At 43.3% G+C, this 17664-nt stretch overlaps 1 protein-coding gene across 4 annotated transcripts in view; it reads right to left on the bottom strand.

The window, feature by feature from the left end:
• The window catches only part of LOC137371926 (low-density lipoprotein receptor-related protein 1-like), a 1827029-nt gene that overhangs the window by 413817 nt on the left and 1395548 nt on the right, over positions 1 to 17664 (bottom strand). For all 4 annotated transcript variants that reach the window (XM_068035008.1, XM_068035009.1, XM_068035010.1 and 1 more), the window contains exons 42-43: positions 8241 to 8430; positions 2920 to 3124 (exon numbers count right to left, since the gene is read on the bottom strand). In XM_068035008.1, the coding sequence (XP_067891109.1) occupies positions 2920 to 3124; positions 8241 to 8430 (395 nt within the window). The remainder of the gene's footprint in view (positions 1 to 2919; positions 3125 to 8240; positions 8431 to 17664) is intronic.

Raw genomic sequence — 17664 nt, 5'->3', positions numbered from 1 at the left:
ACGGCCAATTTACCTATCACCTGCAAGTCTTCGGATGTGGGAGGAAACCGGAGCACCCGGCGAAAACCCACACAGACGCAGGGAGAACTTCCAAACTCCGCACAGGCAGTACCCAGAATCGAACCCGGGTCCCTGGAGCTGTGAGGCTGTGGTGCTAACCACTGCACCACTGCGCCGCCCATTGTTGCAAATGCTTCAGCCTTATCTTTCGTACTAATGTGCTGGGCTCCCCCATCATTGAGGATGGGGATATTTGTGGAGCCACCTCCTCCAGTTAGTTGTTTAATTGTCCACCACCATTCACGGCTGGATGTGGCACGACTGCAGAGCTTAGATCTGATCCGTTGGTTATGGGATTGCTTAGTTCTGTCTATCGCATGCTACGTATGCAGTTTGGCATGCAATTAGTCCTGTACTGTAATTTCATCAGGTTGACACCTTATTTTGAGGTATGACTGGTGCTGCTCCTGGCATGCCCTCCTGCACTCTTCCACTACTGGGAAACTTTCCCGGCGGCAGGAATGCATCAGGGATCTTTCCCGACGCAACTCCTGCTATTTCCTGGCCCACCCCGGAAAATTATGCCCCATACCTTGAGTGGTGCCAATGTGGAAAAAGAATCCATTTGTCCCGAGTTATAATTGTGATATATATCATCATCTTGTATCTCTGCATAATACCATTAACTAGATAATTGCATAGGAAATTATGGCATGACTAGACTTCAAAACAAATTGTCTATAAATATGGTACACTCAACTACTACTCAATAAATAACATGGTTTTCCATCAAACATCATTTAGATATTGTCAATACTCACTTAACAAGAACTCATTATTTGATTTTTTTAACTTCTGTTTGTTCTTCAAAAGCTAAAATACATCATCCAGTACAGGTTAATAGAAAAGTAAATGATTGTGCAGAATGTTGATAGCAAATATCATGAAATATTCAACATGGACAAAAAGCATTTTATAGAATAAAGTTAAAGTTGTGTAAGTAACTGGAGTGGTCCAAATAAATACATTTTTCCAAATGCTTTTTGCTCCACAGTTATTTTACACAGAACTATGTCGAGATATATATACACAGCACAGAAATATGGGGCTGGACTTTACGTCGGGCGGACGGGACCTGGCCACCGACATAAAATTCAGTGGCGAATCCGCTTCCGCCTAGCCTGGGAATCCGTCCCATATTTTACGGGTCCCCGGGCTTTAATTGTTCCCAGGTGGGACTTCCTCCCACTTGAGGGAGGAAGACCCGCCTCATTGCCAGCCAATCATCGGGCCGGCAGCTCTTAGTCCCAGCAGCACCACTGGGACCGGTGGTCACTGCTGGGACTGCAGCCCAGCCAAGGACATGGAGGCAAAACTGCCGGTTAGTTTGGGTTGCCTTGCCGGGAGTAATCAGTTGTGCCCCAGTGAGGCAAGGGTGGTTGTTTGGGGGGGAAGGGTGGCATCTTGGGTCCTGGGGGTGGTTGAGGAAGTGGGGGCAGCCCTCAATTGGGCACCCAGTGCCCGATTGTCAGGCCCCCCCTCCCCCCACCCAGGGCGCGGAAAGGCTGACAGCTTTCACCGGGCGCCTTTCCCGGCTCCAGGGCGCCTGCTTAACACAGGTAAAATCCCCGTGGAGGTGGGCAAAGACCCTTAAGTAGCTGTTAATTGTTAACTTAAGGGCCTTGATTGAGCTGGGGCGAGCAGCCCGTTTTCTGCCCGCCCCCACCCTATGTAAAGTGGGGGAGAGGCGGTAGTGGGTCGGGAACGCCTGCCAGAGCCTCCCGCTCCATTTTACATCACCCCCGCTCCCCCCCAACCCCCCACCACCATACGGCTCACTGGGTGGCGTAAAATTCTGGCCATGTTGTTTGTCCAGTTTGTTTAGTGCTTATTCTCCACACAAGCAGCAGTCAGGCTTTCATGTGCCCATCCTGTTCCGATTTCTCTTTTTCTCTTTTCCTTCAGCCAACTATCCTACCTTTTCTTAAAGGTTTCTGCTTCAATCATTAATTCTGATAGCGCATTCCAGAGTGTCACAACCTGCTGCCAGAAATATTTCTCCTGCTTTCTGTCCTAAATCATTTACATTTAATCTTACATTTATGTTCACTCATGTTAACCCATCAATCACTGGAAACTATCCGTTTCTACCTATCCCATCACTTCATAATTTTAAATACCACTATGAAGTCACCCCATAAGTTTCACTATTCTAATGACAATAGCAAATATTGAGTGTATTTGCATATTCATCACCATATAAGCACTTGCCTGTTTGGCACAGTGATTGAACTCTCAGCTCTGAAGCCTTAATTTTAACCTGGAGCAAGATTTGATCAAGCAGTAGGCAAGGGGAGTACCAAACTCCACTGACCTTGGCAGCGCAAGGCCTGTATGGATTTCGATTCTGGGCCTCGTCTGCATGCTGCCTGTCAGCTGCCTCTCCAAAAAGGGCAGGAAGCAACTACTGGGCAGCGGACAGGAATGGAATTTTAGGTGGCAGGAAGCTCACTGGTGAGACGGTATGTTGTGTGCGAGGGTTTCCTGGACAGGAAGAGTGGAGCATGGCAGTGGAGGTCTAAATTTTCTTTCTGGGGCCTGAATGCACACTCTACATGGCTCCACAAGGAAAGTAAAATAAATGTCCCTTAAATGGCATCTTTTGGCTCTGGATTCCCTTTTTACTCTCTTTTCCTAATGTGGAAGTGATGATGCCTTTTCATAATCAAGCCGCAGTTAAAATTGCATTCGGAAACCCTACCGGCTTCAGGTGAGTGGCGTTGCTGCCTGCGCAGAAGAGCAAGTGACCAGATAACAAGTAGTGACAACATGTCTAATTCATTGAGAAGTCCCATAGATGGGATAAGGTGCTACCTAAATACAAGTTCTTTGTTTTTAAATATAAAATTATCTACTTACATATCTGTGTGTTCCATCATATTCACACCTTTCAATTCTTCCTACAGAGCCATCAGAGAAATACAGTTTCTCTGCTTTATGATCAATCGTAAGTCCATTTGGTGTGAAAATGTCAATGCTAACAATGATCTGAATATTTGCTCCAGACAAGGTTGCTTTCATAATACTTGGCTGCTGCTCATTCCAGTTTGTCCAGAACATTAAGCTGCATAAGGTTAAAAAAAACAGCATGTCAAATCTCGTGAAATAATTTTATAGTTTGTTTCGTAGTAGACTCTACAACAGTAAATGTCATATAATAGTTTATCAATAAATTAAAAACTCCAGTGATACATAAATTACATAGTTACCTTTTAGTTAGCAAGACAAATATATTCATCTTTATTTCGTACACAACAAGTAATTGAACTTACTTTCGTGACATGCAGCGATTTTACTAATACAACTCGTCATGATTCTGGAAAATATTCAATAGAAAATTTGGGGCAGATTCAGTGTTCCTTTGTTTTGACTTGTGGGGGGGGGGGTGTCTTTGCTTGAGAAGAGCTTGTGGTTGAGATGGGGCTGCAACACTGTACTAAAAAATTTTACAACCTATCTGCATTTGACTCCTGCTGAGGACTCAGAATAGATGGAGTAAACCCATATATATGACACATGACAAAGGAGGAATTATAAAGGCCTTCCATATATAAATTACAATTTCATTTTTCACATTTCATCGTTCAGTGTTTTGATTGCACATCATGCACTTTATGTAATATAAGACAAAAATAAAGTTATTTAACTGACATAATTTCATGAGAGATTTTTGATACCAAATATATACAGTCTACCCCTGTTAGTTCAAAGCGGCATTTCCTTGAAAAATAATCAAATTATCCAGTAATTTGAATTAAGCAATTTTAAAAACTGCACAGGAGCTGTTTTTTTACATAATTTCAGTACAAATTAACAGATAATTCAAATTAAGCAATGTTCAATTAAGAACAGACTGCCTAACAAAACCTAACAGCAGTGTTATACCTTGTCAATTTGACTTTATTATTTTCCAATGAAAATGATGTTGTTGTTATCTGACAAGATTAAAGTGTCATAATGCTGTGAGACATCTCTCCCAGCACATCAAGTGAAACAGATCTATATAAAACAATTCAAAAATTCAAGTGACAAGAGTTAACAGGAGAAATGGGAAAAGAACAAACTTAGCGACAGTGCTCTCGCCTCTGAATCAGGCCATGAGTTCAAGCTTCATTCTACAGACTTTGTCACAATAATCTAGGCTGACACTAAAGGACCACTGCATTATTGCAGCTGCTACCTTCCAGATGAGATGTTAAACTGAAGCCCCATGCAGGTAAATTAACTCATGACACTGGCTGGAGTTTTACGCCACCCCACAGGTGCAGGCTGGTGGCTGGGGGGCGTAAAATTGGGTGAGAGGTGGGGAGTGTGTGGGGGGGGGGGGGGCGCGGGGAGGGCCATTCCAGATGCCTTCCCACCCCCGCTGCCATTTTACCAGGGGCAGCGGTGGTGGGAAACGGCTCGCCTGCACCAGGCCAATCAAGGACCTTAAGTGGCCAATTAACTGCCACTTAAGCACCGTCTCCTGCCTCCACAGGTATTTTATCAGCGGCCGGCGGGCGCCTCAGGCCCCAGAACTTGGTGGCCTCCTTGCGAGCTGGAGAGTAGTCCCCCTGATCGAGGACTCCATGGAGAGCCACCCAAAGCCCCAAACTCCTCCACTAAAATATAGACACCCCCTGCCCCCCAACTGACCCCCCCTTGCCTCGCCGGGGCCCGGCCAATTGTCCCCAGCAAGGCTCTAAATCACCTTTCTTCCGGGGCTGGCGTCCCTTTTGCTGCCAGGCTGGGTGCAGTCCTAGCAGTGGCCACCACTCCCGATAGCGCTGCTGGGACTAAGAGCTGCCGGCCCACTGATTGGCTGGCAGCTCCATTAGGTGGGACGTCCTGCCTTAAGGAGGTGAAAGTCCAATTAAGGGCCTGGGGAGTGTAAAATCCTGGCATGGCTCCTGCTCAACGTAAAATTCCGGTCACTATTTGAAGATGGGCAGGGGAGTTCTCATTCAACATTTACCCCTCAGTCAACATCACTGGGAAGATTATCAAGTCATTTATCTTATTGTTGTTTGTGGGACCTTGCTGTGTCCGAATTGGCTGTCATGTTTTCTCACATTACAGCAGTGATTAACTGCACCTCAAAAGTTCGTGTTGGACAGTGCAGCACTTTGGGAGGCAGTCATGAAAAATTTTACATAAATGCAAATTCTTCATTTTCATCTAACTTTGGGATCCTTCTACAATTTGCCAATTTGCTATCACTCACTTTGTGGATGATGAATATCACCCCCACCAAATTCAGGCCTGTTCTCTGAAAGCTGTCTTTTTCCAAATTAAACAGTTGCTTTTTAATCCAATAATTTTGTGTGTTCCACATCTAGAAATTGGAATCAAGTTAGGAGCAACCACATCTTGGAACTTTGCTGCTGTCGTATTATATATATTTTTTAAATAATTCAGTCGGACTCTTTTGATTAAATGGTAGAGGGCGAAGACATCAATAGCATGCTAAAAATGAATATGCTTATATTGTTTGGTTTTGAAAATGCACTTCTTTTTCTAATCCCAGGAGACTCATGATATGAACTTTTGGAATCAGGGCTTGGCTGTGATTTATAGCTGGGGCATATCCTTACACGGACATAACATTTTTAATGTTTCTGCTGTGGATTAAAATGTTATTATGAAGGGAAGGATGACAGAATAGGAAATGAAACACGTTATACATTTTTATTTACAGTGGCAGTGGTGGGAAACGGCTCGCTCACCCCAGGCCAATCAAGGCCCTTAAGTGGCTAATCAACTGCCATTTAAGGGCCTTCTCCTGCCGCTGCTGGTATTTTACCAGCGACCGGTGGGTGCCTCAGCCCCCTGAACACTTATGAAGTAATAATTGGCACAGCATAACAAGGATACAACAGAGAGCTTCACCTGCATTGCTTCACTAAAGAAGGTCAATAAAAGTTTCAAAGCAGCATATAAAAAGGTTATTCTTCTATGTCCCATAGTTTCTATCGTTAGGATTTTTATGAGTGATATTGTAAATTATTGCTAAATTCATGCACAAACAGGAATTGATTTAAGACTTAGACATCAGAAAGAGGGAACAATTCTAACCCATCTCTCTGGGTTAGTTCAAAGTAGGGTAACTAAGATGCAAACAATGTTTGAACTTTAAATTGCATGATCCCCAGAGGATGAAATCATATAACCTGCTTCCAATGAATAAGTAATTTTGCATATCATTCATATTCCATGAATATAAAACTAATGAATATAATCTTTGCTGAGGGCTGGAAACAACTAGAAATAACATAGCTCTATCTTGACTGCCTGGATCACTCTAGAGCGAACCAGACATGGACTTGATGGGCTAGGTGGCTTCCTTCTGTGCCATAATGACTCTATAGCTCAATATATTATGGTTATTATAACAAAATAAATAATTTATTAAAGTCACAATTAGATCGTTTTTCTAAATCCATTTAAGTAGGTGCTAAGTGAGAAATAAAAAGACTTGCATTTATTTAACACGTTTAACAAATTGAGAAAGTCCCAAAATGCTTTACATCCAAAGAAGTACTTTTTTGAAGTGTAGTCACTGTTGTGATGTAGGAAATGCAGCAGCCAGTTTGTGAACAGCAGACTCCTACACACAGGAATGTGAAAATGACCAGATAATCTGTTTTGAGTGATAAAAATTGGATTACTAATCCAATTGGTTACAAGCCGAGAGAGACGGGATAGAATTGTTTCCTCTTTCTGATATCTAAGTCTTAAGTCAATTCCTGTTTGAATTTAGCAATAATTTACAATATCACTCATATAAATCCTAACAATAGAAACTATGGGAAATGGAAGAGCAGCAGATAACCACACTGCTCTTCTTTGAAACAGTGTCATGGGATCTTCTGCATCCACTTTAAGAGAGCAGACAAGGCTTTTGTTTAACATTTCATGTGAAAGAAAGCACCACCTACACTGCAGCACTCCCTTAGTACTGCATTGACATATCCAGCTCCATTTTTGTGTTCAGGTCTCTGGAGTGGGTCCTGAGCTCATAACTTTCCTGACTCAGAGACAAGAATGAAACCAACAGAGCCACAACTGACCCACTGCTTTAAAAAAACAATTAACTTTAGCATCTGTTCTTCATTGTGTTTTTTTATTAAGTGTTTGAACCCATTTCTCAAAAGTTAACTGCAGATTTAAAAAAAACACAAAAAACACAACACATTCCTTTTAACACAAATATTATTTGTTTTCTTTAAGATGGGTTAGTTGCTGGATGGCAGAGAAAATATATTTTTACCAACATTTTATTTTAAAGTTATGCTTCATATGGTACAGCATCCTGAAATCATACAGGAAAGAAATAACAAACTTGTATTTAAGTACCGCATTTCAGAACCATAGGACATTGCAAAGTGCTTCACTGTACTATCACAGTTTGTTTTCTTTATATAATAAATTTCTTTATATGTGCTTTCCAGTCAGGTCTGCACTTTGTTCTTTCCTGTTGTCCCTTGACCATGAATGCTGTGTATCCAAGAGGGGAGAGTGGGCAGTGTTTCCCAGGCACCACCACTGTTTCTCCTGACTGGGTGTCATGAAGTCTGTGGCCATCTGACTTTGCAAGGACTGATTGCAATAGAAATTCTTTTCTATCAGGCTCATAAGAGCTGAATCTTTGCTTCGTGATTTTGCAAAGTAGCACAACTGAGACTAGAAATTCATTAGAATGAAGGAATCAATTCTGTGATCTCGCCAGTTGCTCACCAAATATATTTTGCATAATGTACTGCACCATCAATTTTTAAAAAAATGAGTTTTAATGAGCAATGTGAGGATGTAGCTTATTAAAATACTAATATATAATTACAGAGGGGTAGAACAAAGGTATGATTCTCCAGTTCTGCGTTTTTGCTAGTTCATTTGAAGGAACCATGAAATGGAAGCAAGGTGCTTTCTCATCGACAAAAGGTACAATCTTCTGTGCACACCCAGGCACAAGTTCAAGAATATCATTCAAGAGAACTTTGAATGATACACAAGGTTAATTAAACAGTGAAGATTTTAATTTCCACCTAAAAATAGACATACAACATTTGTAAAAGAAATGAATTTCTTTGAAGTTGTACACAGTTTACATAATGCTAGATATTGAGAAAGTAGTATTACACCAAAATGGCAATTACAAATTTTGAATCTAATGAACTATAAGAAAATGACCTTCTTACTTGTGGCACTCATCCAATGCAAGCACATGAGGATGGTCATCAGGAGACATTGCAACTATGATTTCTTGGTCAAAAGCTCCAAACCTGCTTTGATCGATTGTATGCCTTGTAATAGTTGATGTTGTAGAACTTGTCCAGTAAAGAGTATCCCAAGCTTTGTGATATGCCAGACCCTCAACTGAGCCTACATCTGTTGAATTGAAAATCAACAAGTCAATTTCAAACACCATTGTTCATGCGTGTTTATAAATGCAATCAGATAGTAAGAAAATACAAGGCTGTGTAAGTTACCCAGAATGGAACATAAACTTGTGAAGATCTGGATATTAGTAGCTAACTACTCAGGAAGTCAAGAAGTATCAATCAGATTGAAATTAGTAGCTTCATTACGATCTTAAATGACAAACACTGGACACACTGTGGAAAGTATTTTTCTATAGTCTCTCATTGAATTGCAATGGAATACTTCTGACTGTAGTTGAAGGATATATTAAATGTTTTAATTAAACTCTTTGGTACTTCTGTCAGATATGGAATTCTCAATTACATTTCAGCCCTAACTTCTGATAATTAAGGCAAACAACCAAGTGTTCGTGAGTATAATTGTCTGTGGCATTATTCAATGAGAATTTTTCAGCCTCATATTTGTGGTTAGATCTAGAAAATGCTAGCTACATACAATACAAATGGTGAGGATGACATGCTAATAGTATGGTAATAAGATCTGCTGAGTTTCGAGTTCAAAATCACTGTGGATCAGATCTGGTATCTGTATCCCAACAAAGCCTCAGAGTGTACTCTTTTATTCTTCCTTTGTCAACATCTTAAAACAAACTTACAATGTAACATGTGTAGTCACATGTGAAAGTTTACAGCATAACTAATTCGTGAAAAGGGCACTTAGATATGAACTGGCTTACCTCCCACACCATTTTGAGTGTAGCTATAATCGACAATCCAGTAGACTGCCAGTGATATTGGAACTTAATCTGTTTATTATCAGGAAATTGAACACCAAAGGCTAACGAGACTTCCAGAGAGTTGTTCACACAGACAAACAGTACCAAACATTCATAGGAAATCAGATAACAGAGATGGATCATCTCCCAAATTGTACAGAATCAGAAGCTATGGACATATATATCAACTACACCATCACATGAAGAGGAGTTGATCACACATGCATTAAGAATGCCGATTTAAACCTCTGTAACATCGCAGTCTCTGCCCTTGCCTCAACTCATCTGCTGCTGAAACCCTCATCCATGCCTTTGTTAACTCTAGCCTAGACTATTCCAGTGCACTCCTGGCCGAACTCCCATGTTCTACCCTCTGTAAACCTGAGGTTCTCCAAAACTGCTGCACATGTCCTAACTGGCACTCAGTCCCCTTTACTCATCACCGCTATGCTCGCTAACCTGCACAAGCTCTTGGTTAAGCAACACCTCTATTTTAAAATTCTCATCTTAGTTTTCAAATCCGTCCATGGCCTCGCCGCTTCCTATCTGTAATCTCCTTCAGCCCTACAACCCTCCGAGGTATTTGTAATCCTCCAAATCAGGCCTCTTGAGCATCCCCGATTTTAATCTCTCCACCACTGGCGAATATCTCTTCAGCTGCCAAGGCTCTCAGCTCTGGAATTCCCTCCCTGAATCTCCATGCCTCTCTTTCCTTTTTTAAAACCTGACTGGTCATCTGCCCTAACATCTCCTTACGTGGCTCAGTGTCAAATTTTGTTTGATAACATTCCTGAGAAGTGCACTGGGACGTTTTACTACATTAAAGGCACTATATAAATACAAGTTGGTGTTGTTATAGCTTTAATTCCTCTAGTAATAATCCATAGACTGTTTCCCTTATCACTTATTTGTCAACCAACGTAAACAGTCTCACCATTTCTCTCTCAAAATCTTCCATATTTTGGAATTTTCAGAGCTACCCTTTACAAGTTAGGATTCACTCTTTTCCCTCTACTATTACTGTTTCACTTACTCAAGGTCAGCCCTTCCATATTAAACTAGCTCAGGTTTTAAAGCACAGACAAGCTTTTGGCTGCTAGGTGTAAGCAATAACCTCTCTCTCTTTGTGATTGAGAACATCTTTTTTTTTATTCATTCATGGGATGTGGGCATCGCTGGCCAGGCCAGTATGTATTGCCCATCCTTAATTGCCCTTGAGAAGTTGGTGGTGAGCTGCCTTCTTGAACCACTGCAGTCCATTTGGGGTAGGTATACACACAGTGCTGTTAGGAAGAGAGTTCCAGGATTTAACCCAGTGACAGTGAAGGAACAGTGACATAGTTCCAAGTCAGGATGGTGTGTGACTTGGAAGGGATGTTGCAGGTGATGGTGTTCCCATGTATTTGCTGCCCTTCTCCTTCTAGTTGGTGGAGGTCGAGGGTTTGGAAGGTGCTGTCTAAGGAGCCTTGGTGCATTGCTGCAGTGCATCTTGTAGATGGTACACACTGCTGCCACTGTGCGTCGGTGGCGGAGGGAGTGAATGTTTGTGGATGGGGTGCCAATCAAGTGGGCTGCTTTGTCCTGGATGGTGTCGAGCTTCTTGAGTGTTGTTGGAGCTGCACCCATCCAGGCAAGTGGAGAGTATTCCATCACACTCCTGACTTGTGCCTTGTGGACGGGCTTTGGGGAGTCAGGAGGTGAGTTACTCGCCTCAGGATTTCAAGCCTCTGACCTGCTCTTGTAGCCATGGTATTTATATGGCTACTCCAGTTCAGTTTCTGGTCAATGATAGCCCCGAGGATGTTGATAGTGGGGGATTCAGCGATGGTAATGCTGTTGAATGTCAAGGGGAAATGGTTAGATTCTGTCTTGTTGGAGATGGTCATTGCCTGGCACTTGTGTGGCGCGAATGCAAATTGCCACTTACCAACCCAAGTCTGGATATTGTCCAGGTCTTGCTGCATTTCTACACGGACTGCTTCAGTATCTGAGGAGTCGTGAATGGTGCTGAACATTGTGCAATCATCAGCGAACATCCCCACTTCTGACCTTATGATTGAAGGAAGGTCATTGATGAAGCAGCTGAAAATGGTTGGACCTAGGACACTACCCTGAGGAACACCTGCAGTGATGTCCTGGAGCTCAGATGATTGACCTCCAACAACCACAACCATCTTCCTTTGCGCTAGGTATGACTCCAGCCAGCGGAGGGTTTTCCCCCTGATTCCCATTGACCTCAGTTTTGCTAGGGCTCCTTGATGCCATACTCGGTCAAATGCTGCCTTGATGTCAAGGGCAGTCACTCTCATCTCACCTCTTCAGTTCAGCTCTTTTGTCCATGTTTGAACCAAGGCTGTCATGAGGTCAGGAGCTGAGTGGCCCTGGCGGAACCCAAACGAAGCGTCACTGAGCAGGTTATTGCTAAGCAAGTGTCGCTTGATGGCACTGTTGATGACACCTTCCATCACTTTACTGATGATTTTGAGTAGGCTGATGGGCGGTAATTGGCCGGGTTGGACTTGTCCTGCTTTTTGTGTACAGGACATACCTGGGCAATTTTCCACATTGCAGGGTAGATGCCAGTGTTGTAGCTGTACTGGAATAGCTTGGCTAGGGGCGCGGCAAGCTCTGGAGCACAGGTCTTCAGTACTATTGCCGGAATATTGTCAGGGCCCATAGCTTTTGCAGTATCCAGTGCCTTCAGTCATTTCTTGATATCATGCACAGTGAATCGAATTGGCTGAAGTCTGGCATCTGTGATGCTGGGGACTTCAGGAGGAGGCCGAGATGGATAATCAACTCGGCACTTCTGGCTGAAGATTGTTGCAAATGCTTCAGCCTATCTATCGCACTGATGTGCTGTGCTCCCCCATCATTGAGGATGGGGATATTTGTGGAGCCACCTCCTCCAGTTAGTTGTTTAATTGTCCACCACCATTCACAGCTGGATGTGGCAGGACTGCAGAGCTTAGATCTGATCCGTTGGTTATGGGATCACTTAGCTCTGTCTATCGCATGCTGCTTACGCAGTTTGGCACGCAGATATTCCTGTGTAGTAGTTTCACCCGGTTGACATCTCATTTTGAGGTATGACTGGTGCTGCTCCTGGAATGCCCTCCTGCACTCTTCACTGAACCAGGGTTAGTCTCCTGGCTCGATGGTAATGGTAGAGTGGGGGATATGCCGGGCCATGAGGTTACAGATTGTGGTTGAGTACAATTCTGCTGCTGCTGATGGCCCACAGCACCTCATGGATGCCCAGTTTTGCATTGCTAGATCTGTTCGAAATTTATCCCATTTAGCGCGGGGATAGTGCCACACAACACGATGGACGGTATCCTCAATGTGAAGGCGGGACTTCGTCTCCACAAGGACTGTGCGGTGGTCACTCCTACCAATACAGTCATGGACAGAACCATCTGCAGCAGGCAGATTGGTGAGCATGAGATCAAGTATATTTTTCCCTCGTGTTGGTTCCCCCACCACCTGCCACAGACCCAGTCTGGCAGCTATGTCTTTTAGGACTCGGCCAGCTCGGTCAGTAGTGGTGCTACCGAGCCACTCTTGGTGATGGACATTGAAGTCCCCCATCCAGAGTACATTTTGTGCCCTTGCCACCCTCAGTGCTTCCTCCAAGTGGTGTTCAACATGGTGGAGTACTGAGTCATCAGCTGAGGGAGGGCAGTAGGTGGTAATCAGCAGGAGGTTACCTTGCCCATGTTTGACCTGATGCCATGAGACTTCATGGGGTCCGGTGTCGATGTTCAGGACTCCCAGGACAACTCCCTCCCTGCTGTATACCACTGTGCCACCACCTCTGGTGGGTCGGTCCTGCCGATGCGACAGAACATACACGGGGATGGTGATGGCAGTCTGGGACATTGTCTGTAAGGTATGATTCCATGAGTATGACTTTGTCAGGCTGTTGCTTGACTCGTCTGTGGGACAGCTCTCCCAACTTTGGCACAAGCCCCCAGATGTTAGTAAGGAGGACTTTGCAGGGTCGACAGGGCTGGGTTTGTCGTTGTCGTTTCCGGTGCCTAGGTCAATGCTGGGTGGTCCGTCCGGTTTCATTCCTTTTATCTGAAACTAAGGGGGTAATTTTAACCCCTAAAAATGAATGGGTTTTAGTTGGGTTGGAAGTTAAATGTTAAAAATCAGAAACTGGAATCTAACCTACCTCAAACCCGCCCATTTCCAGTTTTAATGGAGGTGGGACAGGGGTCGGGTGACAAATTTGGTCTCAGGAGGTGTGTAGGTCATTGAAACCTTTAAGGAGGCTGTGCCTTCATTTAACAGGATTACTATTTTTAACCCATGTTGGCTGAGATTCCCAGGTCTCCCAAAAACCTGGCAGGTAAGAGGAGATGCGAGGGGCCTAATTTATCAGGTAACTATCTTTAGATCACTGCTTGTGGGCCAGGCGGAGCAGGGGCATTTCCTCCAGACCCAACAAGCTAAGTTGTATATAGCCCCCACCTCTGCGATTTCAACGCTGCTACTCCCCTAATTACTGACTGCGCGATCACTGCCTCCCTATCTCTGACCTCCCTCCTTACTTAGTTCCAAGAAGGCAAGTCTTGGCCTGTAGATCCTGTGCACTGGGTATAGCCTCCTGCTCGCAATGCCCCTCACCTGAGGTAGTTTGAGAGGCTCAGGTTCTGGTGGTGGTGATTGTTGCTGTTGCTCCTCCTCCAAATCTTGCTCCATCCAGAAGCAAGAATGGCTTTTATTACAAGTCGAAAAAGCTGAGTAAAGGTTGTAAGGCAACAAAAGTGCAGAAGTTGTGATTTGAAAACTGGAAACTCTCCTGGCAAACCAGACAATAAAATCCCTGCGATCCAGTGAGCTACAGTTGAGGGCTACCTTTTATACCACTTCACGAGTTCTCAGATACCAATCCTACTAGCTTTTGTTTTGCGGACCCGAGACTGAATAATGCATCCGCGATTTGGTGTTAAAATGCGATAGGGGTGGATAAGACATTGTCGGAAGAAGACTTTCACTTTTTAGTTGGAATTCAGCTTGCCTGGACTGGTCGGCTGATGGGCAACCAGAGACAGATCAGTTAAAACGATGAAGAGTGGGAATGATCTGGGAAGGAAGGGTCCAGGCAGGTTTAAAATTGGCCCTTATTCTTGTGTCATATACTATGGGAAATCAACAGTCAGCACCTTAACCGTCCCTTTATGAAAGTCACAGCATAGGGAAAAGGAATTTAATCACAGCTCAAGTAACTCAACCATGATATTAACATGTGATCAAATCATATAACTTGAACCCTAAAACAGTTAGTCAAGTTCAAAGAAAAGTATTGTCTCTTGCAATAACAAATGGGATTATGGCAACATGTTATGTTCATTCCAGGCTCTAGTTGAGAAGCTGGTTAGTCTATGAGAGCCAGGTTTAACTTCTTGAGGGAGGTCCAGTCAGTTGTCTTGCATACAGCAAGATTGCTAAACTTCTCAGCAAGGGTTACATTTAATGCCATGTCTAAAATTACTGATATCACACTTTAAAAATCTTAATTAATATCAACAGGAAAATCTGTTCTGTCTTTTAACTCTACATAGATTTTAAATACTATGTGATACACTGAATTATAAGAGCTCCTTTTTTCTATTGCCATATGCAAATGATTAAGTGAATCCTTTAAAAATGTTAGCCTTGTTCTTAATTGCAGCAGTGGACAACCCTGAGAGATCTTCTCCAAGCCTCTTCTAAGCCTCTTAAGGTGCCAAATTCACTGAAATGAAATTAAAACAGCCTCATGGTCTGAATGACATCATCAGAGCCCAGATTTTACATTTGAGTTACCTTTTCATCTGCTGAAATGAGCTGATTAAAAGTCAACACATGCTGTCACAATTTTAACCTCCTCGCACGTTCCGTTCTTGTCAGCTGCAGGGGCTTAAGATTTGCCCTGTAGCTTTATGAACAAATATGACAGGCGCTGCAGCGTCAGTTTCACACTACTTTTACATTAATGGTGCCAGTGCAGTTAACATAGGGCACAGTTTCTGCAGTAACGGCACTTGTAGGATCACTGCTGAAACAATCACAGATATCAGTTTGTCAGTCAGTCAGCCAGACACAAATCCAAAGTAATTTTAAAAGTCATGCTTTCATCTCCGTCCAACATCAGAAGGTGATTAGAATGAGGATTTTGTTTTGCCATAAAGAGGGAATTAGATAATTGCTTTAAAAAGAGCCATATTAAAAGTTTCAGCCGTAAGCAGGAGAGTGGGTAGTTCCGATGAAGGGTCACTGACCCGAAACGTTAACTCTGCTTCTCTTTCCACAGATGCTGCCAGATCTGCTGAGTGGTTCCAGCATTTCTTGTTTTTATTATAATGGGTAGAGACTAGGTTGGCTCATCTGGAGAAAAATACCAGCCTTGATGGAGCAAATGGTCTGATTTTGTTTGTAACATTCTATAATTCTATCAACTTCCTAATGTTTCTACAGCAGTGATTTCAACTCCAACAGCAAGACTCCAAGCCTATTAACGTGGGAATGGTATGTGATTCCAAAATTATCTTGCATATGTGCTGTGCACCAATTTATTTATTTAGAGATACAGCACTGAAACAGGCCCTTCGGCCCACCAAGTCTGTGCCGACCAACAACCACCCGTTCATACTAACCCTGCAGTAATCCCATATTCCCTACCACCTACCTACACTAGGGGCAATTTACAATGGTCAATTTACCTATCAACCTGCAAGTCTTTGGCTGTGGGAGGAAACCGGAGCACCCGGCAAAAACCCACGCAGTCACAGGGAGAACTTGCAAACTCCGCACAGGCAGTACCCAGAACTGAACACGGGTTGCTGGAGCTGTGAGGCTGCGATGCTAACCACTGCGCCACTATGCTGCCCTCGGCAGAGACCAACAATTATTTTATTCTGCTATTTCTGAACTGGTGGGAGTTTCGGAGGAAGAGGGTTGACTATTAGGTGCCTGATACACCAAATCTTAATCTTGAATGTTTGTGCTCGTTTTCTGTTGCTTTCGAATTATTGCCTATTTCTCTTTGGAAGTGACAGAAGCTATGGTCTGAAGCCATTTCATTTTGGCTTAAGGCACTGGCTGAAATGGGTAAACATTGCCTTATGAATAGTCATTGAGTGCACACTTGGGACTTAGAAAATGACATTTAGCTGTTTATAATTCACAGGTGACATATCACAGCACAGCTTTGGAAAGTTCACACATACTTTGTTATTTGTCAAATTCTGCACAGACTGGCAAAATTTTGTAGTACTACTGCCAACTTGTTAAAAGTTAACAACAACAGACAGATGGAGAAAACTGACAGCCACAGGATGTAAACGGACCAAATCACATACCACCAGGGATGTAGTGCTATCATCCATGATTGTTTTTCATTGTGTAGTTAGGGGACCATTATCACAAGCTTGCATATTGTGCACTGTAACAAGTTTGATGCCTTTCTGTTGTATTGCTTGAGGGAATAAGAAACAAGTCACCTTGAAACTAGTTCAAGGGTTGCTCAAAATCAATACTAACAAAGAAATGTGAATTTAATAGGGAAAAATAACTAAATTTCAAAGTCAAATGTTTTAATATATGTAGTACAAAAAGGCATTTTTTCAAATAAGTGTTCACACTTTCACATTAAAAACAACATTCAGACCACCTTGTATGTGCTTACTCTTGGCTAGAGCAACCTACAACTATTCGCACAGCCTTGTACCTACCACTGTTCCAACTGTTTTGCCTTAAAAATGCAATGAGCTCTACCTCAATCACCCATAGTGACCCATCTCATGCTCCAACAACCGTCATTTTCTTATTCATTCGGGGAATGTGGGTGTCACTGGCTAGGCCAGCATTTATTGCTCATCCTAATTGCCCTTCAGAAGGTGGTGGTGAGCCACCTTTTTGAACCACTGTAGTCCTTGGGTACACCAACAGTGCTGTTGGGAAGGGAGTTCCAGGATTTTGACCCAGCGACAGTGAAGGAACGGCGATATAGTTCCAAGTCAGGATGGTGTGTGGCATGGAGGGGAACTTGCAGGTGGTCGTGTTCCCATGCATCTACTGCCCTTGTCCTTCTAGGTAGTAGAGGTCACAGGTTTGGAGGGTGCCGTCGAAGGAGCCTTGGTGAGTTACTGCAGTGCATCTTGTAGATGGTACACACTGCTGCCACTGTGTGTCAGTGGTGTAGGGAGTGAATGTTGAATGTGGCAGATGGGGTGCCATTCAAGTGGGCTGCTTTGTCCTGGATGGTGTCGAGCTTCTTGAGTGTTGCTGTAGCTGCACCTATCCAGGCAAGTGGAGAGTATTCCATCACACTCCTGACTTGTACCTGGTAGATAATGGACAGGAAACAGGAGGTTAGTTTCTTGCTGCAGAATGCCCAACCTTTGACCTGCTCTTGTAGCCACGGTATTTATGTGGCTGTTCCAGTTAGTTTCTGGTCAATGGTGACCCCAGGA

This window comes from Heterodontus francisci, chromosome 7 (assembly GCF_036365525.1).
Source record: "Heterodontus francisci isolate sHetFra1 chromosome 7, sHetFra1.hap1, whole genome shotgun sequence".
Lineage (NCBI taxonomy): Eukaryota > Metazoa > Chordata > Chondrichthyes > Heterodontiformes > Heterodontidae > Heterodontus > Heterodontus francisci.
This window is presented reverse-complemented; position numbering and strand designations above follow the sequence as displayed.